This window comes from Ptychodera flava, chromosome 11 (assembly GCF_041260155.1).
Source record: "Ptychodera flava strain L36383 chromosome 11, AS_Pfla_20210202, whole genome shotgun sequence".
NCBI classification, from domain to species: Eukaryota; Metazoa; Hemichordata; class Enteropneusta; family Ptychoderidae; genus Ptychodera; species Ptychodera flava.
In genome coordinates, this window is record NC_091938.1 from 42,163,668 (window position 1) to 42,188,391 (window position 24,724).

At 36.2% G+C, this 24,724-nt stretch overlaps 1 protein-coding gene across 2 annotated transcripts; it reads left to right on the forward strand.

Annotated features, from left to right (window-relative positions):
• Positions 1-5,526: 5,526 nt before the first annotated feature.
• Positions 5,527-23,828, forward strand: LOC139144309 (visual system homeobox 2-like). Of its 2 annotated transcripts, none has more exons than XM_070715003.1 (5): positions 5,527-6,069; positions 14,704-14,803; positions 16,088-16,211; positions 22,675-22,855; positions 23,114-23,828. In XM_070715003.1, the coding sequence occupies exons 1-5, from the start codon at positions 5,685-5,687 to the stop codon at positions 23,404-23,406; spliced, it is 1,083 nt and encodes a 360-aa protein (XP_070571104.1). In that variant the 5' UTR covers positions 5,527-5,684; the 3' UTR covers positions 23,407-23,828. The 2 variants fall into 2 exon arrangements, with proteins under 2 accessions (XP_070571104.1, XP_070571105.1); XM_070715004.1 differs by having other exon boundaries at positions 5,541-6,069; positions 22,675-22,905.
• The last annotated feature ends 896 nt before the right edge of the window (positions 23,829-24,724 follow it).

Sequence of the window (24,724 nt, forward strand, 5' to 3'; positions counted from 1 at the left end):
CCGTTTCATATCTCTGAAATTGTCATTATTCTGCATATTGTATGTCAGCTGATGTTTTTTCGTGTATATGAAAAGGTGTAAACTTTGACGACTATGTTAACAAGCTTTTCACTGTCTAAGTCATTGTTATGACAAATCACTTTTATTTTCCAAAATCAATAGAAACCGAGAATAGCAATTATAGGCGTCTTCTGTTGCCGTATCATTTGTTGTGAAAACAGTAGCGTGATCACTGAAATTTGAGTGAAAAGAAACATGTGATTGCTTCTCTTAGTTCTGTCCAATCTCATCACTCATAGTGATTATGTAAGCCCCAAAACTGCAATGTCAAGAAAGCTTAAAAGATTTCTCCCAAATTCCATTCCGTAAATTGTTCAGTTGCGACTGCTGTTTTGTGGTTTCTTTCTATCTAATTACCACAAAAATTAGGTTTCGATGAACAAGTACGGTAGGGTTTACCATACAGTGTTAGCTGACTTTTGATTAAAAATTAAAAGAGGAATCCGATAAACAATAGAGAGCGGTAACCCGTAACCCTTCAACTGATTATATAGCATTGCAACAGGCTGAGGTTAAACTCTACTTATTTACCTACTCTGTTCTGTTAAAACATTTCAGAAATCGTAGGGTATCTTTCGCTCCACATACGATAAAAGGTCAGACGACTGCTACTGCAGTTTGACGCGAATACTGTTACTGACCTGAAGCTCTAGATACAAATGCACCATTACCATCTTATGCATAGCAGAGCTAAATTATCTAAGAGTTCATATGATTTAAGTCTATCGTTGCCTCCACACAGTTGTTAGTTTCGTTTAGCTTACGAGGTAGCGTATTTGCATGTCCTCGCTTTCAATTTTTGTCAACATTGTTTTCTATAAGAAATTGACCTGGAAAGTACACGTAATGCTGCGTTGGGAACAATGTACAGGTAGACCTCGGATGCAGAATTAGTGAAAAGAACAGCGTGGAAATAATTATCAATATTCTATATAATTTTCCTGGACTAAATTCGAAAGTCAACAAAGGCATAGGACTTTCACACTTGTGCTGACAATTAAACACCAAATATTTTTGATAATTTGGGAAGAAGAACAAGAAAATGCCTTTTAAAAGCAAAATGAAAAGTACAAGTCACAGATTTTGGAGCTTTCAGCCATGGATATGCAACAATGTAAGTAACAAATTACCGGCAACTTCTTAAGCTCTGAAACGGTGCTTCCTGACTGCCAAATAAACTTTCTCTGTTCTGATGATCCCCCATAAATTTATCCATACATCAACAACTAATAGGTACCTTGTCAAAAGACATAACTTACACATGCTTTTCCCGCTAGAACGAAAGTCAGAAAATTGTCGCAGATTTATATTTTACGAAAATTTTTAATTTTCAGATTTCTGTATTCATACAAATGTAAAGCACGGCAACAAAGTGACAGCGTGACATGGAAATACCATTTGAAAAGCTGACATCGTCAAAGCATGAAAATTTTAGAAAAGCTGTGAGAAACGATGCCAGAAGCCTGTTTGTTTTACAACAGAACAGTTCTGTTAGAGAGAAGTTGCCACCAGTGACAGTGTTGGTTTGTTAGTCCATGCTCTCATATTTGATTTGGTGCCATTATAACAACTTGGAAAGACACGAAGAAAACTGGGTAAACTAGCTTGATTTGCAAATAAGCACAAATAGGCTGAAGCAGTCGAAATATACGAATCACAAGCTTTGCTAATGGGACAAATACTTCACAATACGGTCTCTTTGGAACGACAAATTAGCTAAATATGCCGAGATAATAAATATAAGTGATTGGAGCAAAAGTCAAGCGACTACTCGTTAGCGTAAATAAGAACTGTATTGCGGCTAATTTGAACATGGCAGACAGCCAGTCCTCAGCAAAATGACATTTTCCAATTTGACTAGATTTATTAATAGTTGCCAAGACGGACTGGGATGTGCTCTTTCCAAGGCAGCAGTCTAAAAACACTTACTGTATCTAGTTACATGTCACATTTCAATCTCAATTCATGCCGTCATTCTCACGTCTAGTCTCTCTTCTTCTCGACTTCGTTATTTTTTAAATTAGATTTATTTCGTCCTTGGCCAGGTAAATTGAAATAGCCTGAAAAATCGACACCAGATGAAAACACAACACCATAAAATATATTCAAAACTTACATCTTACTCATAAAATAGTGTTCCTACAAAGTCTTCAGCAACAATTCAGAACACAGTCTGGAGACGGATATATGGACTTTCAAAGTACCGTAATCTTACTACGAACTGACATGATGAGTATATCTTTCTCAACACTAAATTCCGGTCATCTGCTGAAATATTATATCAAGTGTAAAATTCTGAAGGAAAATAAATATATCTCAACTCACCGGAATTCGTGATTGCTGCCTGTCAAATTAGAATTGGAATGATGAGATAAACTATTGTCTAGTTACGTGAAGCCGTAATTTTTAGACAGAAATTGTCTTTCTTAAATTTATCTTGTGTTCGTGTATCAAGGTTATAACAAGGTTTTAATTGCACATGCAAAAGGTTTAGAATAAAAATGACTTCTTTGATAGCTCGGAGCAAGAATAAAAGTGTCCCCCTGTGTTTAACAGAGTCAGTTCCATATGCGTACGCAAAACATATTCCTTAGCGCATTTTAATCTATGTTAATTGTAGTGATAATCTAATACATCCCCTAATATAATGATCCGCATGGTTTCTGTGATGTCATCCAGTCCTATTTGTAGAACATGAAGAAGAAGGATTCAAGTCATGAAGAAGCTGAAGTGTGAATGTATACAATGCTGAATGCTCTTTACACTTTGCGCTAAATTTACCATGGACGCCAAGTATTCTAACTCAAAGTATCCGAAGCCAAGCACAAATTATGTCTTATATCGTCTTCTCTCAGAATCTAACTTGGTTAAACCTTAAAGCGAAATCGAATCTTTCACTAATAACCACATTAATGAATATTTTAAGCAAGTTGTTTTCCAAATGTAGTTATCTGCATAGAGCGACAGGAAGAGAAGTTGAAGGTCTACAATATATAGTTCACATCCGCCAATGTCTTTAGATCTCAAGGTAGCATTTTGAAAACACGAGACAGAATACACAAAATTGGTTTACTGATAGATAAACGGTGCCGTCGAGCTACTTTACTCTTCCGCAAATTTGATGAAGCGATGGGAAAACAGGCATCACTATAATCGTACAACTGTACACTGCTATCTAACTAAATTTACCACATGTAACGATGTATAACTCGTACAATACACTCAGAGAGCTTCGGGCTCGAAACACCTTGAAAATATCCAAACACTGCATCAGTTTAAATTCTTTCTAATCATTTGAAATCAGGAAATAAAGCAGTAAATGTGAAACTTAGACAGGGTGTGTATGAAGCAATTGTTGTAGTATCGCTGATTCATAACATAACCAAACTTTCTGGAAGCGGTTGAAAAGTTAAACGTAGAATACAATTCGTCGATCGTTGTTTTCATGATCCAAGTGATTTGTGAGGTCATTCAACAGACATTTTGTCAATGAAAACGTTCACTGGGTATAGCGCACTGTAGCAAGACATTTCAAACGACAAACTCACAAAAACCATCTCAGACTTAGACTTGGATGATGATAACAAATTTGGGAGTGTACATGCATTTATCCTTTTATGGTACTCAATGTATAACATCAAGAATTTTGTGTACTATTATATGATCCAGAATGTTGTTTTTATCACAGGAGTGACACAATCTGCTCAATCTGATTGCGTAGAAAGTGCATTCTTTCTCTCGATTGACAAACTGTCTTCTTTTTTCAACCTCACCTGTCTGATGTCGATGGCTTCAGATAGAATGCGCTTTTCAGACAGATATTCCAACACTCAATTTTGTTCAATACTTTTGTGATCTACCATTAGTGTGGGCTAATTTTGAAGGTTTTAAAATGAATAAAAATCAGCTGTCTTATTTTTGTTAGAATCTAAAACTGAATTAAATTGTTTTCCATAGAGGATGGCGGCCATTTTGAATTTCAAATATCAGTCAATTTAAAGCATGGTGAACCCTGATTTTTTTATTCTTGATTTTGAAGGAGAATTGTTGAAAGTTTCCTTCATGTAAATTTGTGCAAAAGTTTACGTCTTTCAGTTTCGAGGTGCGTGTTACCATAAGTACCCAAGGACACCGCTTTTCAAAGAGATTGTTAAAGCTAACATGTACGACGAAAAATATTCGTTGACTAAATAAGAATTTTACTTACATTAGTTCTTCACACGTTTCTTGAAGTGTAAAAGGAATGAAAAGACATAAACCGTGTCATGGAAACAAAAGTGGTGGATTCTATCATCTGGTGTATGAATTCTGCTCCTAAACATTACAATCGGTAACACTCACGTACTTTTGTTTCTTAATTACATCATGATTCACATTTAATAAGACACGTAAGCACAGGCCACCTACACTCAACGACTCGTGGATTATCCACGCGCCACCGATTACACTAACAACATATGTTCTCCTTTGTGTCGAAGTCTGTAGGGTACGAGCAAGGACACGCCTTCAAAGTCTAGTATTAGTAGTCAGACGTGTTCGGAGTCATGAGATGCCGTCTGTCTTTACTTTGATAGGTGAAACGTTGGTCAGATGAAGTTTTCAGAGTAGAGTGTCAGTAATTAATATCCAAACAGATAAATAAAATAAATAAAAATAAAATATTCGAACAAAATCAGTTTAGATTTCATTAGCTCGATGATCTGTGGAATACATTTTGACAAATGTAAATATGTACACAACTATGAAACCATGCACAGATAAGATTATATTGTACAAATTGAATTTTTGTTTTTGTGGCAGGAATTAGGTCCGTACGAGATATTACAATGATATAATCCGTCAAACACAATTGGTATTTTGTTCCCTATGCAACGAATGAAACAAAGAAATTAATAGAATTCACCTAATGGTGGTAGCTTCTTAACCAGTCCACGGACTGGGCAGTCACTGAAAAGTTATTCACGTAAAGTAAATGGTGCACCTTTATTTATATGTCGTAATGTTTAATTTTCAATTAACAACGTTGGTGCTCAACTGATAACGTACAACGTATAGTACTTCATACACCTCGTTATAAGGTACATCGCACACTATTGGAAAGTTGAAATACCAATCTCACAGTCAGGACCATACATCAGCAAGCAGGCAGGTTTCTCTCAAAGTCTGACACAATGGATAAGCTGTATGGGAACAAATGCCCTTGCAAGCTGCCGTTCTACGGATAAGACACCCGTTTTGACTGGGTAGAGCACCACAGCATAAAATGTACGTTGGTAGAAAGGTTGACTACGATTGGTCAAAAGGTATGAGCACGATAACGTAGCTAATCATACTCCGACGTTGGCGGGGTCCACTATGTCGCTTATCGTCTGATTGACAGTTGGAAGCATTGATATTTCAATCAGAAGGGCGTTAAATTGGTCGTCCGACAATGGCTAATTACGGCTTAGCGAGGTTAACCAGCCCAGCCGTAACTCATGTGATCAAAACAACAAATTTAAAGACTGGGCACGACTGTGCGGAACAGCAGCAAACTAGACAGACTTGCTTCATCGACAGTCGTAGAGGAACCTTCACTGCAAAAGCAAGTAACACGCGTACGGTCAAGTATCACTTTCTCTAACATGACTGGGAATAACACAATGATAATGAATTCTGTCCATTCGAGAACACGGATTGCTGTGCCTACAACTTTACCAGTTTCAGCTTCAAATTCACAAGTTCCCCAAAGATCGCCATTCGCTATCAACGAATTGCTTGGATTGACACCGTCAGACGACCGAGAACACTGTCGACAACCGGCTATCATTACCACAACGCCTGCCGCTGTCACCGCACACGCTCAGGCACGATGCTTCACCGAATCATTGAGTCCAGCATCCGTCTACTTCAACAAGAATAGTTATGTTCCATCGCTTGGCATGAGCCTTCATAATGCCGTAACCACCTCCGGAAATATTGCTGCAATTTCTAAACTGCCGACACCACCACAACATTCTGTTACTGAAGGTATGTGTTTATCATAAGTCAGACTTGGAGTATTGTCAATTAATGAAATAGGAAATGAAATAATTGTTTGTATTAATTAACTCTTACTTTCTTTTCATGTAGATATCGTTTCCACTTTAGAGGGAACATTTTATATAACTCATCGTGGTTTCCCGTCAAACCTTCCTTCAATTATCAACTCTCAATAAGAATAAGATTTAAACTGTTTGCTTCGACAAAGTTCAGTTGTTAACACAAAGACAGTTGATTTCAGACAATAAATATCCAACAGTTACACTTATTGTTAGACAAATAGTAGATGAATGCCGTAATTCCTTGATGTCATGGCGTTATTAACGTTAAGGCTGGCCTACCACTTGAGCTGTATTCATGCCAATTATCTCCCTTTTGTTCGTATTAATAATGCACGGTTACTGGCAAAAGGTGACTACCAACCTCATGCACACTTCTCGGCTTCGAGCTCGGCATTATGCTAAAACAATTGCTTGTTAATTTTCAATAACAAACTTTTTGAAGCAATTTTCTGTTACTTATTTACGTAAAGCAGTGACGCATTTTCGGTCAGTTTTTTCATGACTGCGATATTGAAAATACTCGAGGACAAAGAGAATAGCTGTATTACTAGTTTTATCCTCATTTTGATAAAGTTAGAAATACAATATCGCTTTCATTGTCACACTGACAAGAGGAAAAATAGGAATCAATCCTTAATGAACTTCTTCCGTGTGTTTTCGTCGTCTTAAATAGCTGACTAAATTAATGTTTACTGTCTTCGTATTCTACTATTGGTAGTATTTCTCAGTCGACATCTCTAGCTAGCTCGCTATCTAAACCAGCCGTAAATTCAGATATAAATTTATACCTCCCCTTCCACACTTTTCCATTTCTTACAATTATGTATGTATGAATGTATGCATGTGTGTAGGTATGGGTCATACGTACGTACTTACATACTTATGCGTGCGTCCGTTTGTCCGGGTTTGTGTGGATAGCCAAAGATTAGTATACGCGTAGTCACCATGTCAGATCACAATTTCCTCAACTATAGACACCATAGCTGCTGTGCTTTCGTCCTGTCTTTTCAGTGATGTCGATAGTTTCTCTATGTTAGTGTGAATTTGGCAACGGTATGCATCAAAGCAAAGTAAGTTGAAACACGATTAAAATATACGTATGTAAAAAACCATATGATAGTTATTAGTTTAAGTGAGTGAACAAATTAATACCCGATTCCCGCCAATTGTTACCAGGGTTATATTGCGAACCCCTAGAGCCAGGGTCATAGACTGAGTATTGGTAGTGAATGTCTTGACGCGAACTGTTGTCTCTTTGACATACTACATTAGTGAATTCTTTACATTTCAATCGGCTGACTTCTACTGCAAACTACATTCAATTTATGATCAATTATTGAAACAGTGTCTGCCACCGTCGGCAACATTGCACTAAAATTTAATAAACAACAAGGATTATTACTGAGTGGAAATGGCTCCCATTGAAACTGTGTACATGGCCAATTTGACCGTTTTGTTCTACTAATTGAACGTTTGGAAATCTAAGATGAGGCCTCTGGACTTCAACTGATAACACCAACTACTATGACATGCCGAATAGTTCCAGAATTCAAACACAAAAGACAACATTTCAGTTTTCATTTATTTTCAGGGATTTTATTTTGTCTCACTGTAAGCTGAAAGCCCAACTACTCCTTTTGTTTGTAAATCTAATAACAAAAAAGGTAGGTCCGTAAAGCTTCATGCCAAGGCAAGCCTTTTTTCACCAAATTAAATTACACTTGTTTGAGGGGGGAAACTAGACCTGGCTGCGTAATCGTAGTAATTGTCGCATTATCACATCTTGATTGAAGTCTGGAGATTTCAGAAAATTGAAAGAAATAACGAAAGCTAAATGCTGAGTATTGTTGATTGACATCAAAGACAAGGGAGTCAACTGGAGAATCAAATTATGCAGTTGTCAAGTATACTGGTTTATCTAAACGCTTTGAGCTATAAAGCTAAAAAGCATTCATCACTACTCTGTCTAAACATCTAGGGTGTACAGTCTTTCACATAACACAGGACACATTTCGCAATTTATTAGAACTCTTTGTTTGAGAGCGGTAAGACACATTTAGCCTATTTGGCAATAGTTTAACGCTGTTCTCTGATGAGTATCTCCTTGTGAATATCAGGCTTGCTCTGAAGCTCAGGCGCTGATATATTTTTTGAAAATTGTTCTTCAATGATTTGCATAATGAAATCACCATGTTCTGCGTGAAAATCTATCTTTCTATGATAAAACTCTGTGTAGTGGTTGGTCTAGAACGACCATTAAAATAGTCATTGAAAACGTAGTTGTTGCATACACAATTTAAGGTTAACCGTCGATAGATTGATGGTGTGTGCTGGATATTTTGGTCGATTATATGTTTTAAAATTAATCATGCAAGCATATATTTTTACACAAACGTTAATGCTCATCAAAACTACATTTAAGGGCATCCTGAATATCTGTGTGCCTGTGTCAAACTACACAAAATTTGTTTATGTGCAACGATTTGACTGATCTAGTGTCGTAGTGATTAAGAATTTTAAAAAATTACGGAAGAATAGACGTGACTCCGAAATTGTTCCGCGACAGCTGTCCACAAATTTGCACCAGTCGACGCTATATTAGTTGTCAGTAAAACATGAGATCAATTAGGGGTTTACAAACATTTACAGATATACGTTCATTGATTACAAGTCCGATATACACACATCGCCTGTCAATGTCTGACAAGTCTGTCAACTCGTAGATGAAATATAGAGTTATATTATATTGTACGCTGAAGCCATTGCATAATAACTATGGTCAATAAAGACTGGACGATAAAGTGATACAATACTGACATTTTGGGTTAATGATATATTTTGAACTTGATCTCCGATTAGATCATTGTTGACAAAATCTTGCCAATTCCATAGCAATATGCCGTTTCTTGACGATCAACGTGTTATGATTATTTTGTCAATTTCAATCACATCACTTGTAATATTTCTTCGTTTTGAATCTAAGATTTCAGGTTTCATTGTTTCATAGTGTAATCTTCCTCAAAACGCTTCAATGCTAGATGAATGTGACTGATCGATTGTATAAGTGATTGCATTTCACGCCGTCTCTGTACTTTGATAAAGATCGATAAATTCTTCATCCATTCACTCAAATCGTGTGATTCGTTTTCTGAAAAATGTTTAATTTGTGTTTTATTTAGAAAATGAACTTGAACGATTGTGCTCGATCAAGACAGTACTACACATAGTATACTGACCGAGTACACTCAGTAAATATTTGCTATGGTAGCGGTTGACGATTGAGGCCAATCATCAGGTTTAAATTATAAAATAAGTCACGAAAACACAGCGGCTTCAATTAGACCGTTTTATAAAAAGAATCATTGACATTGACATTGACAAAGTTTTAGCCATTGTTTAGGTGCTGTAAATCTCAATCCAGTTTACAGTGCGATCCTTACACAATATCACCCTTTGCCGTGCTCTCTCCAATAAATTGCCTCATTCTTACATGTCTATGTATATTTCGTGTCACAATGATAAAATAAGAGAAAACTACTGAAATTTTGTGTCAAGAAACTCATTTCCTAATCTTCAAATGGAATTTATTTCAACTAGTTACAACACAGTTTGTTTGGATATGTTGCACGATTAAAAGCTTCAACACAATCCCCACCAAAATAAGAGGCTTCATAATTCAGATTCTCTTATGACATTTTTGTTCATGCGATCTTTGCTTTATTAAAACTATCAATCGTTTTCTTGGTTCTGTGATTAATAACATATCTTGAAAATAATCGAGAGACAGAAACTTTGCATTTTGTAAAACACAACTGTGTCAATGATAAATTTTAGACACTTACTATGTGAAATTATGAACATTATGGAGCAACCTAACTGTTGCCATTTTTACGCGGGCAAATATTTTCCCTTGGAATTACTGTTCTTTATTCTCTGCGATGTGAGAAATCCGAGTGTTACAGTGCCGAATAGTATGCATGAAAATAAGAACAAACTAAAGTGGCGTGATTCTGCAAGTAATCACCTAAAATCGGAACACAAAAGAGTCTCTACCAATTGAATGTTTTAGCTTGATTAAACTAGCATTTGGTACTAACTATTCAACATTTTATCCGCGAATAAAGAATACCATGGGACCGGACAAATCCCTCTACATCAAATATACATTACATTATACGGAGTACTACTAAACCAAGGCAAAATGTAAAAGGGCTTCTAGGCATACTCTTTAGTATTCACAGTCCAACATATTTTGTAGGTCCATACAAAACATCACGTTCTGAATATATGATTTTTTGTAAAATGTGAAAATCGCTTAGCGACATATTTTGGCAACACATTAGGCGTTATTAATTATCTGTATTGATTGAAGCTCCCTAATGAGATGAAGCTGTACCCAAGGCACCCTAGCTAATCAACACTAGTGGGTTCTGATGCAAACATGAAAGAAATCAGCCTATTCACATGGGACAGATAAGATTGCCTTGCCACAAAGTTGAGAATGAAAGCGACGAGGCTTGTAAAGGATTTTACCGTGTTGCGTATTTTGTATAAAAAAGCGAAAGATGAAAATTTGGACAAAATCGTCATGGCATGTTTGTTAAAGCGTGGCGAATAAATAGTTAAAGAAGAATTAGGCCAAGAGTCGTAACCTGACAACAACACAGGAATGTACCAAACATTAGCGAACCAATATCCCAACTCTGAATATTACCATCATGCATTCAATCTTGTTCATATTCACCTCAACGTCTCGTTTTGGACTAAACATTGAACTTTAATATTTCGGTCGTATTTTCCGTTGCAATGGAATAGAGCGCCGATAACGTTACGATAGTAGGAAGTATAGAATATAGATTAGTTTTCATACAAATAATATGCGATAACGATAGTATTACGAGAAATTTTGCCAAAACTCGCTACAGTATGAAAATTACTGGTTTTAACTAAATGATGGCATCTGTCGAATACTGACAGGATGTTTAAACCACCGACATGATGTAACAGAAAGCGATTGAAAGTAGCAGCTACACCGTTCCTTACCACTGATCTTTAGTTCAGTTACTCGCCTATAGGCTTGGTGCCAAAATTTCGATTTTCCGATAAACACAGCGAGAAATTGTTCTTCAAATTCCCATGTTATCGTAGCGTCTGTGATTGTAAGCAATGATGAGACGTTTTGGTAAATACTTTGAATACTAGAATCTAACACACGGTTATCGTCCCATCGTACTGGACTGGAAAGCCATGGTTATCGTCCCATCGTACTGGACTGGAAAGCCATGACGATAAATCACATATTCATAACATTTAATGTGTAAGGTCTTACTTGCTATATTAGTTAGTACTTATTTGTCCGTTGTTGAATTGTCTGAAAAGGATTTTATTTGATGTGCTTCACCATCATTTAAACTAAGACCCTCAAGAAAGTTTTCCCTTATTTGAAAATTGAAAGATAGTCTATTCTTCCCATTCATCGTGTGATTTTGTCAACGGTCTTTCTAACCTTGCAGGATAAATCTTTCATCACCGTATTACTCATGTTCAGTTAATGTTGCTTGAAAACCTTGAATTTATCCAGCTTCTCGAAAATTATCAAAAGCATTAAGGCGTTAAATATAGGTTTTGTGATAGACAAGACAGGTTTTCATTGATAAATCACTAAACAATGGCTGGCAATAAAGACCAAGAAAGGCGCTTGAAAAAAGTAAATGTTTTTAACCCTGAAAAGATGTTATTTATTATTCAACAACAGATTGATATAATATTGATGAGAACAGATTTTGTAGTTCGGTTTATGATACGATAATTTTGTGAAATACGCAATAAGTTCAATTGCACGGTATTAGCAAGAGTTTCACCTGAAGTCTTACAGACACACTTATCTGTCACCTAATGAAGAAGTTTATTTCCAGTCACCAGACAGACAAATCCAATCGTTGTATTTTCAGAAAAGTGATAACTTGCTTAGCTACCGACTTTGCTTAAACTTCTTGCCACTTTCTGACCAAATCGTGGATCAGTTTGAATCTACTGTGATCAAAATGTTTCTGTATTATCCATAGGAATCTTGCCACTGTAAATAGCGTCGAAGAAAATTGCTCTGCCCATCCTCCTCCCCCGTTCCCCTCCCCATCCCTCCGGCGCCACAAGTCATACAATATATATTTTTATTCTGAAACAAACATAGTCTTTATCATGCAAGACTGGTTTAGGTCAGTTACATTTCCAATCGATTGAAAGATATTTCACGGATGTGAATTTAATAATGAACACGATTTGTAAGTTTGACATTGGCAGTAATTATTCGTATGCATATATTCCACCGAATAGAACGACTGAACTTGAACTGAGAAGTCACGTGGTGACTTGAGGGTTTCTTGCTAGTACTTAGCAACGTCCTTTACTATCGTGTTGATTTAATTTGTAAACTCGTTTATTTATTTTTTGTTTATTTATTTATTAATTCATTCACTCATTTATCTTATAAATGTTGTGCGCCCCCACTGAGGTAGCTTGATATCGCAGTCACGGTCGCAAAATACAATGTGAAAATTTGTCAATCAAATGACGCGCTAGTGTTATATTGTACATTAGTTGTGTGTTTTGTGAGAAAAATGCTGCTTTGTTGTATCTCTCTATTGTTTTTTAAATTCTGATATTAAATCTGAAGATCTCGGCGACCAGATTTCCACCCTGGCTGCTTTGCATTTCTGAATCTGATATATTTTTGGAAGTGAGTATCTGAGGTTTGGTACTGTTTCGATGTCAAATGAAATGCACAAATTATCATTTTTGGTCGAGAGTCTCCGATTTTTCTTGACCTTATGAAGTCATCAGACACCAGTCTATCAGGTTTACTGTTTTAATTATGTTCGCAGAGGTACTGTACACTCAAAATGGTCGCTACGTAATCTTATACAATATGTACAGAGTTTTAATGTGGATAGTACGGCAGTTCGCCAGTCTTTGTTACTTACCAACATGAATTTATGGTTTACGATAATATTCAATGTTGAGTCAGTGACTTATCGATGAGTAGTGCAGAAAAACTAGAGTGAAACGAATGATGTTTCCAGAAGCGAGTCACTTGGGGTCGAAATACCCATCTCAATCTGTCTATCCATTTGATTAGAAAATACGCTAATCAAATAATAACATACAAGTCATTTTCCTGAAATTCAATTGCCACTGTTAACTCAGTCCCATTTCGAAATTAACTCCACAACCAAATCAGAAAATAAGAAGCAATGAATATTTCAATACGAAGAAATCTTTTTCCTTCTATTTCTTCAGTTTGAATTATAATAAAGTCTACCAGATCACACAACAGTATTTCTGAAATGAGTTTGGGATGCCGGCCAAGACTTGTAATTTGCTAAAATTGATAAAATTATTGTATATAAATATGTACGTTGTTACTCTTTAAATAGGTCCGAGCTTTGTCATACAATACCTGCTTCTGAAAAGCAAACACTGGCTGAGATTTCGTCTGATTTGACCTCAAAACCAGCCAATGAAATATTCCTACATATACGAATTACTTTTTGATTTACATGTGAAAGTCGTTGTCTTTTTAAGATGCTAACGTATCACCAGTTCACATTAGTCCATCTGTAAACTTATTGTACTGTTTTTATGACGAGCTAATCAAGGGTTATTGCCCTATTATTACTGTATCTACGCATCCTTCAAGTTAAGTAAATCAAATTTATGCTTTTCTGAGCGACATGTTGGGTCTGATTATGCCGTCAAATTCGTTGGAAGAAGTGTGCGTTTGAGAACGTTTGTAGCGCAATAAATCACACGAAATTGACGTCTAATAAATGCATAGACCCTTTATAATGTCTAGAATAAATATTTAACATTCTTATAAACTTTACTGTCATTTCAAAAAATTTGGTTCATCGACCATATGTCGTAATTATGCCATATTAATTATTCGATTTCCTAGAATTGAATTCGACATCATAAATTTTGATTTGATTGAATGTTATAATGGTTTATTGACATTTCAAAACAAAAGTGACTGACAAGAAAGCCGTCCAGCAAGGTCTAGTAATTTGAATCATTATGCGTGTTTACGAATCGTCATCACTATAGTCGTTAAAACGTACCTTTTTCCCTAAAACGTAACTATGTCTTGAAGACAATACCTGGTTCGTTATTCCGAATCTACTACTTTCCTATTACACAGTCTTTGCAATCAAGTGTAGTGAAACCTCCAATTTCCTGGAAATATTAGGAATTTGTAGCCATTCAGAGGTACACTATCGGTTATTTAGAGGTGTCACTATGTCACCGTTCAAGTTGCTTTGCTCTATGGGCAAATAATTGACAAATAACTTGGTTCATCAAGTTCATTCAATCCAATTGTATTTCTCTTGTTTTGAATTCGCCGAGTTCATTCGTATTCTTTGATATAGACTGTATGTATGGATCTTAACTAAGCTCTCGCTCTAATTTTGTAATTTGTATCGATCATGTGACAAAATGTGTGGCTTTCATTTCTTCCAATTATCAGCATTTTCGACTTCACGGAACTTTGATCCCTTTGCAGGCGACGATGATAATTCAAGTCAAAATGGATTCATGTGTGGTTCGCTCATGACCAATTGTAGGTCAAAAGAACACAAGAAGAAGAAAAAACGACGTCACAGGTACACATGTTCCTCTTCCTTTATTTCAATATGAATTCCAAAGACAGGCTCACGTGGAGATCCAATTGAGAATTTTTCTCCTTACGAAATCTACGCCGTAGATTGCCACACCAGTTTTCATTCCTGTACATGTTTGCAAGTCTTGCCAGCAGTTCTGTGTTTTCCATGATATTTGGAATCAATAAAACGGTCTTTTCTTCTATAGCTGTTCATAGTCATTTTACGCAGATAGTCATAGCACGGCTGTGCATTACTTGACTTACACTGTAAATATATGTATTTCGTTTGATCTGGTAAAGGCCTGCCAGTGTTTAATTATTTCATGTCTGATGAAGGACAGCTACTGACTGAGTCTTCTTAGACGCTCGTTATCTGAAAACAAGAAGCTCGCCCCTATTTTCATACGCTTTTTCCTAGACAGTAGCAAGAACCTGGCTTTTATGTCTGTGGCTTTTCACGCGAATTTTTCTAAAGTTTGGACGATGAACACTGTGTATCCATCAACCGATGAGAGACTGAATAACGTACTGAGAAACTATGATGTTTAAGACTTTTAGAAGTGTCTTCGTGTTGTACACATACTTTTCCTTAGCATTAATGTTCGATGCTTGCAGACGTTTACTAAAAAACAGACCTTTAACTTGCGAAACAACCGCTATATTTTTGTTTCTTCTGATAACTTTCTGATGGTTCTATTCAATCAGCAAGCAGACATGCGCTTAAGTTGGGAAATCTTAGCAACGAAATAGCATCGATGTGCGAAGTGCAGCGTGCACGCATGTTTGGAAAACCTGCAATCACAGCTACTTCACAATGCATGCACTGAGCCCGTGTGCACCGAGCCCTTGTCCATTGAAGTGTATGCCTGTGTGTGTGTGTCTGTGTGTGTGTGTCTGTATGCTACGTACTTATGTGTTAGTAAGTGACATGTACGTATATGCATGTGAATCTACATATGTGTGAATGCTAGCGACGTCTTTCATAAGAAGTATTTATGTAGGTACCCCCTCTTGTTAGTTGAAAATATGCTTTCTGTTAATATTTTTTCAAAGGTTGAGACATTTCTCAACATATCTAGCTCCATTGAATAGAAATGACCGGTGATTTCATGATTGATTATGCCAGTGTTTGTGTGCATGTGTACCTGCTGGCGTACCAAAGTAGGAAATTTGACGGAGACATGGCTGCCATAGCAGTAAGAGTGATGCCCAGCCGATTTCACTGTAACTTAGGGAAGGCAAACGTGGATCATTGACGCATCCGATGCATTGAACTACTTTGCAGAACCATATTTACGAGTTACCAAATAGAAGAATTGGAAAAAGCATTCGTTGAAGCTCATTATCCTGACGTTTACGCAAGAGAGGTTTTGTCTCTGCGAACTGATCTACCCGAGGATCGCATACAAGTAAGTTAAATTCAATTCACTGATGAATCACAAATCTTGCATTAGTAATACATTTATTTTTTTCAGTTACTTTTCTTCAAAACGTCTGTTACATTTGTTGTTATTTCTTTGCGTTGTTAGTACCTATATACTTATTTAGGACAGTAAGATGTTAATATATAATAAATATGGAATATACTTTTCAATATTACAGATGATATGATAAATCTTGAAGTCGTTAAAAAGGGAGCTTTGATAATATTTTTACAACGTTTGTTCTGTAGGACACGGTCAATTTTCTTATTCTTCTACAAACACATGTTAAATGCCAAGTAGTGTAGAATACAGTCTTTGTTGACAAATAAGTCCAGTGCGAACTAAAAATTTAGTCGTCAACGATAATGTTGGTCACTTTTTTTAATTTAAGGGGGTTTAATGGTAAACTACCTTACAATGCATATTACCAAACGTGAATAGTATATTTGTCAGTTTCGGAAATTATCTGTCGCATTTTAATCCATTCTCTCGCCATAACAATTTCACATATGCGGTAGCTGTATTTGAGCTGAAGGAGATAGATAACACATGAGAGTTTCAAACTTTTTCATTTTCATTGTCTTCAAAAGTTGCATTGGACATTATAGACATACAGACTGTATTGACAAGTTGAATACTGTGTATTTCAAGGTTATTTGGGCAATATGATAAGAAATTGTGATTTACAAACAGAAAAAACATACTAGAAAATTATCAAAGTTAAAGCTTATGGGACATAAAGGCTTATCTATAGCTGACAGTTGGTTTACATTCATGTTATACTGTTTCAATGACCTACGTCACAAATTACGTCACAAATTACGCTATATTACTTCATTGCAACACATTACATTAAACTCAAGGGCAAAGTAGAGATGCTCTTTCTTTCCTGAGTTGTGAAAATTATGAAATATTCTTTTCTAATTAAATCTCCATGATAAATTGCATCACAAGGTTTGTCTGTTGTCGTAGGAGTTTATGGTTACGGTGATTCATGGTCAATGATTGATGGTGGCGAGGTCAACCAATGGTATTTACTACCTTCTTATATACTACCTTTCTGACTTGGTAATTCTAGTCAAAAGTCTAATGTATCTACTTCATACTTCATAAATACGAACAGAAAACGAACAGAAAACAATTTTATCTTGTTATTTGAAAAACTCTGCCTACAAAATTACAGAAGTATTTGTTTAGTTTCAATAAATACTCGACCGATAGCTCTTTTTCTTCTTCGAATCTCCGTTGTCTGTTTATAAAATGTCATCGCTGTCCTTTGATGTATATATTTCGGTAATTATTCTTTATTTACTTCATGATCTACAAATCAATCCGTCGATCTTGACAAGCCCGGATGTAGAGTCCATTGATGAAAAATATAGATTTTATGAAATTATTCATTGCTGTTAAAATAATATCTCTTAGTTCGTTGGTTTTGGTTAAGCCAGGAATACTGTTGTAAAAACATAATTATAACACTGAAAACATGAATTGCCAATTAAATTTTAGCCAGCTGTTTATGCCAGTGGGAAATGAATAATTGCCGTGGCGTAAGCTTTGGCTTATTCAAGTCAACTAAAACTGTTTTAAGTTAAGACATAAGTATTAGCCGTTGTTGTCAAGACAACGACACGATAAAAATAATCATTTGCTGGCTAGTCACTTGAATGTTTTAATTGAACGAAAATACAAAATGGCTTTATCTTCATACTTAGGATAATCATGAATAAGAATAGGCCAAAATTGGCAAGTTTCTTAGGGAGGAGAATTTACATGACAGTATCTTAACGTGAAAGAATTGAAAATAACTGGTAGTTTGGTTGATAATTTCCAGTCTAGTTAGCCATTTACAGCAGTACAGTTGTGTTCATATCAAGTGTGACAGTTGACAAGGTGTTAATTCCTTAATAACAGCGTTCAGTCCCGATTCAGGTTTGTTTTGAAAGAATATTTGCCCCAGATAGTGATACTTTCATCAAATATAACCACCGCTCAGCTTGGCATTAAACTTAATGAAGAGGTGCAAAAGATAAAATAGAAAACCAGAAATTTCATCTTAAAAGTAATTGCTAATCAGGCGTAAACCATGTAGCGCTTTTAACTATTATACGGAAGATAGGGTAATCATTTGTCAACATTTGAAAAGTCCAATCTGGAAGGGGATTTCCTTACATTTTCTAAGCTGTCTGTATCGACAGATCTCCCCTTTAGAATAAAAAAGACAAACTGTAACATGGTATTAACAGAAAGGAGATAGTGCTCAGTGGCTTAAATACGTGGAAAGCAGTCCCAGGGGTTGCATTAAGTTTCCCTGCCAAAATTAAAGAAATTCGTGCCTTTTAATTTGAAAAATTGAGCTCATTTCAAAGTTGTCTGCAATCGGCTTTAGTAAAACGGCTCAGTCGAGCGTTAAAGTAAGCCGTGTTGCATGCTTGATTGCACTTTTAGCGTCAAATGGTACACCAGATAAAACGTTCAACTTGGTGCAAGTAAAAACCATTTTTGTAACAGAAAATAGTTTCATTTCTAAAATGTCTGTACGAGTAGACGTACTTAGGGAAGGGCCATAGAAAACACTGAACCGTAGTGATTGAGTACATGTAGTTTAGATGATGGGCACTTACAAATATTTGTTCACGTATCACTCGAGATGTAAATTTCCTTTACATATTCGTACATTGAGAGGTTTAACTTGTCATAAGAACTAATAAATTGTACATTTGCTTGTCTTTTGTAATCCATCACTCAGAATATTGTCTGGGCTCACAAGTAATTCTGATTTAAGTCGTCTGTAGGTAATTTCACAAGTTAAACCCACGCCTCGCGTCTTCCCTTCACTCGCTCACCGTATTATCACTTAATTGTTCATCGAACCGAATTCATGTATGGTACTTGAAGAATCTTGCATTTAACATTTCCTATATCACAAGTAGCACATTACGCTAACATAATTTGCAAAATGTCGTGTTAGATATTACGTAAATAGTGTCAAATAACAAAGAAAATTTCTTAATATAATTCTTTATCATATATTAGTATACTTTGAAATACTATATCTCGAAATTTGGATGTAGTGCATTTTTCAAAAGCTGTACGCAAAACGCTATGATTGAAAGCATTTTTAGAGTGTTTCACCCAGGCCAAAGCAGACGGCTAGTCTTGACAGGCGACAGCATGTCAGCGGGCAATTCTAAAGCGAACAATTCTTTAGCAAATATAGACAATTACATTCGCTAACTTTTTTCAATTTCTAATTTGTAGTAAGACCGCAGTGTCAATGACTCTTTCGATAGCACAGCTGGAAATGTTGTCGGCACTACACTCCAAATCCGATCTCAGTCTTCACTTTGTAACAAAGCCACATTGCCATTGGCACGTTATTTGTTTCAACAATTTCAATAACATATGTTATCATTACACTAAATGTAATTAGTTATCTGTCAAATGAGAGCACTTTGTAGTCTTCAGAAGACTATGATGGTAACACGCATGGAAGCTCAGCTTATCTTAACTTAAAGTTTGAAACTATTGTAATAGCGATTATTCAAGTCGGGACTGGACGGTAACTATCATCCTGGGCGAGGGGGGAGTGATGTAGCAGTTCATTCTGGGCGAGGGGGGGAGTGATGTAGCAGTTCATTCTGGGCGAGGGGGGAGTGATGTAGCAGTTCATTCTGGGCGAGGGGGAGTGATGTAGCAGTTCATTCTGTGCGAGGGGGGAGTGATGCAGCAGTTCATTCTGGGCGAGGGGGGAGTGATGTAGCAGTTCATTCTGTGCGAGGGGGGAGTGATGCAGCAGTTCATTCTGGGCGAGGGGGGAGTGATGCAGCAGTTCATTCTGGGCGAGGGGGGAGTGATGTAGCAGTTCTACCCTTAATTTTTTGTTGTAGGAACAGTATGTATTATGAAATTCAGCACGTTTATTTAGCAGTCTTTATTTACAAGTATTAATTACATTAATATTTTCTGTAATACAAGTAGTAGCTGTTTGTAACATTTCAATGTGGTTCTTATCGAAGGCACCATATTGAGTATATCATGACTTATGATCAAAGATATTTCCGCAATCTTCTCATGTTCTTTTTTGAGAAAAAAAAATGCAGGTTTTTTGCAGGTTATTGACCAAAATTATGTCTCGAAAACGTTATTTTGTCAGGTCGATATACCATCTGCTAATACGTCTTTTGTTGTGACTTCTGAACTTCCAATAATATCCTTGAATTGTCAAAACAATCGAAGTGGCGAGGTAGATTTATTTATATCGACATTTAGAAGCAAGTTTATTTGCTCTTGCTCGCTGACGTGATTATTGTATAATTCCATGGTATGTGTTAGCATCATGATGAAGGAACATAATTTCTAACATTATGATGTGGATACATGCCCTCTGAAATGGACTGCTAATTTCAGCGCTCCTGACGACAACTCTTGAAATTGTGCAGAATGTAAGGATACGGTTTGTTGGTTTTGAGAGCCATGATTAGGCTAACAGGTTTACTCCGTAATGCTGGTGACTAAACAAGAAACTCTTAAACACAAACACACACAAAATCACCCTCGAACACGAACGTGCCGAAAGCAGTTTTTCGTTGGTTTGTTTGAAAGGAATGGAGCTTTCAATTTTGCAAAGGCTGCTCACAGAAGCGCAGCAAGAGCCTAATTAAAGTGTCACGTAGAGAGAGACTAGCAAGTAGGGATGCGACGAAGGGGAGAATTAGACATGGCTGAATGGGAAGGTACTCCTAATAAAACGAACTCTAGATTGACCTGCAATTATAATGACCGGTCATTAGACAGAATATTCTGAAAACCACGCAAAATATATGCCTTTTGTGTGATTATATTGAGAAGCGCTAGAATAGTCCCCTTGAACAACTACGTCTATTTAATTGGCCAAATGTCAGTGAAATCGCAGAATAAGTTTGTAGCCGTTGAGTGAAACCTACCGCACTACATTATTTTCATTTTAGGGTTATTTCCTCAACCAAATGTTGCCAATACAAGAAAAGATGACATCCAAAGGCATTTGAAACCAAACTGACGTCATTGAATGAACTTACGATAAATTTTTGTATTGTTTTAAGCACGGGAACGAGAAACGAATGCAAACATTATAAATTAAATGAATTCATAAAATGGGACAATGCTGTTGGCACCATCCTCATAGCTTTAATTATTGTATGGCCATGAAAAAAAGTAGTTGCATCTAATTACCCGTTAGTCTGCCAAAGTGTAAAATCATTTGGGAAGCTTCGCATGTAGAAAAATATTAATAATCAGACAGTTCATTTCATGCAACATTTATCAATTAAAAGTTACATAAAAGGAAACATACACATGGTGATGTATAGGAAAGATCTAAAACGTTTTGTTTTGAACGACAATGTACAAATCTTGTAAATTTAAAAATTGTCGAATTTGTATTGTATGAACGAAACCCAGTGAAAAGTAAGTGGCAGATTGTAATATAACACCGTTACACTGACGTCAAATTCCTCAGTAATCGCCGATGAGCGATTTAGGCAATTTACATATTGATCACATTAAAATCAAGTCGAGGAATTTAGTAAAATGACCAAAACGCCACTGATATTACACTGTACAGTTGGCATTGGGTCACCGAATACCCTTATGAAATTTGACAATTCAATGATATGACATTACAGCACTAAGTGCTGCTATATGTTAAATTTCAACATTTCTTAAGTCAGTGATATCAAAATTAATTAGCGATGTAATGTTACACAGTAAGGATTAGTCGCAATAAAAATAAACGACAATGTTCAAACAAGCTTTACTTGAGTTCAAAGAGTTCATGAGTATAAAATTTTACTGAGAAAAATTCTCGATGACATGTGATATGATATTCACGTCGTATCTTATCATTTGTGTGACACATGCAATTGATCACTTGGTGTTAGGCGATAGTATTGCGCCCTCACATACGACGATCAATCGGTAGTATTATTCTCTGTGAGAGACAAGACTATTAATAGATGACATACCTACAGAGAGACAATGGCTACCTTAAAGAAATGTAGTTTGCGTGAAGGACGATTGGCATGAATTTATGTTGTGCATCCCTGGTCTCGATAAACACATAAAGAAGGACCTTAAATTCTTACAGAAAACCTGTTCTGTGCCAAGATGGTGACACCATTGTGCACTGAACACCTTCCTTTCCTGTCAAAACAACGGTACTTCTGGTCTGACAATACGATTCATGAAAACCAATACTTTAAGAGAGAATCTTAGCTGACCTAGGGGACTTGATTTAAATCTAAGCTGACATAGGGGACTTGATTCAAATCTTTGGTGACCTAGGGGTCTTGATTCAAATCTTTGGTGACCTAGGGGTCTTGATTCAAAGCACTGGACAACAGAGATCAATATATAAAATTGCTCATAATATATCGGTAGGCTGACTGAATTATCTGTAATTTGCCAGGTTTGGTTTCAAAATAGAAGAGCTAAATGGCGTAAGAAGGAAAAGAAATGGGGCAGAAGTAGTGTGATGGCGGAATATGGCTTGTATGGAGCAATGGTTCGTCACTCTCTACCCCTGCCGGAAAGCATATTGAAGACAGAGACATCGGATGATGCAGAGTCGTGTGCGCCCTGGTTGCTAGGTAACGAACCACCAGTCCATCCGACAGCATATGAAAGCGTGATTACAAGGGTAAAAATAATGAAGATAATATGCAGTTTAAATTCATTCCGAAATTTGATAAACAACAGAGTTGTATCAGTCAATTTCTAATTAACGTGTCATTCAGCTGCAGGTATTAACTTTCTTATATAATTATGTCATTGTTGGAAATGTTTCATCATTCGAATAAACAACCCTTGAATTGTCATTTAATTTTGCAATATATGACACATTACAGGAATGCACAAGAAATCTCAAGAAGCCGCACAGAAACTGAGAGAACAAGAAGAAAATGGCGACATGAACGACAACTCTGAAGTGGAGTCTGAACAATCGCACAGCGTTGATCGTGATCCCGAAGAACTGCGATCAAACAGTATCGCTACATTACGTGCCAAAGCTCAGCAACATAGTGTCAAAATATTAGAAGAAGGCCAAGCTAACTCAGAACATAAAAAGAATAACTCTCCAACCGACAAAAATGAATCAAACTGCTATAGAGATAAGGACACAAACAGTCTCAAGGAGTAAACGTTATTCTGTTAACTTTTGAACATTCAATTTTAAGGTATCATTTCGAATTCTAGTTAATATCAGGCAGACTTCAAGAACGGAACGCGGTGCATACTGGGAAGACGACGGTTGTCAAATAGGACAAGCAGTCGGTTCATCTCTAATCGACGTTAATAGAAAGAAGTTTAGTCACAATTCAATTTAAAATTTCATCATGATTCTCCAGTAAATGAGTATTGCTGGTTAATATAGCTGGGCCACACGGAGTACTCGAAAACTCAATAAGCAAGTCAACAAAATTAAATAGAATCAGCGCAAAGGGGAAGCAAGGAATGAATTGATTAATGGAACGGGTCAGACATTTATCTGACAGTGCCGTGCTGGCCGCCTGTTCAGTGGTATATCGCTATTTTATTAAAGCTTTGTTCGATTTAATTTCATTTCAGGACCGAGTGGAATCACTTTATAAAAACCTATTGAAATTATACATAAAACTATCTTCTTATTTCCATGTAGAATGTCACTATGTTTGGCCCTTACTTTTGGTCATTTGATGTTTTATTCGTGGAAAAATGTACACAAAACAGAGAACTTAATTGTTGTTTTATTGTATATTTTCTGATACTATGTTTAATTTAAAAATACACTTTTATTTCAAAGGTATATCATAGAAGAGCTATTAATGAATTTGCACTTGAATAATTCCATTTGTGTTTCTTGTGTCAATTGTTCCTCTCTCTTACAATTCTGTAGAAACGTTTGATGTAGCAACTCATGTCAATTTCACATTAGAACGTTTATCTGCTTACCAAAATCTGCAGTCCAAGTCCTACTTTATTATTGGCATTTATCGTAAGAGTTAAGGTTGCCCTAGGAAGCAGGCAATATGGGCGTAAAATAACACAGTTCACCGTAGAAAAGCTGAATTATCGCTTTGGAAAGGAAAGTTCGTCTAGTTGTATGACAGTTACTTTCTTAGAAGCAATGACAGGGACGTGTCACAATCTCTGAATGTAACGTTTTGAAAACATGATACATAAAACAAGTACAACACGCAACTTTTTAATTATAATGTAATATAGTGACATGGATAGACCATGAATAGTGACATGGATAGACCATGGATAGTGACATGGATAGACAATGGATAGTGACATGGATAGACCATGGATAGTGACATGGATAGACCATGGATAGTGACATGGATAGACCATGGATAGTGACATGGATAGACTATGGATAGTACAATCGAAAAAATACTGTTTGGAAATACACTGACTCTTCATTAATCTCGTTTTAAACAAAGCTTATTTTATTGCATACCGCTAAAACTCGT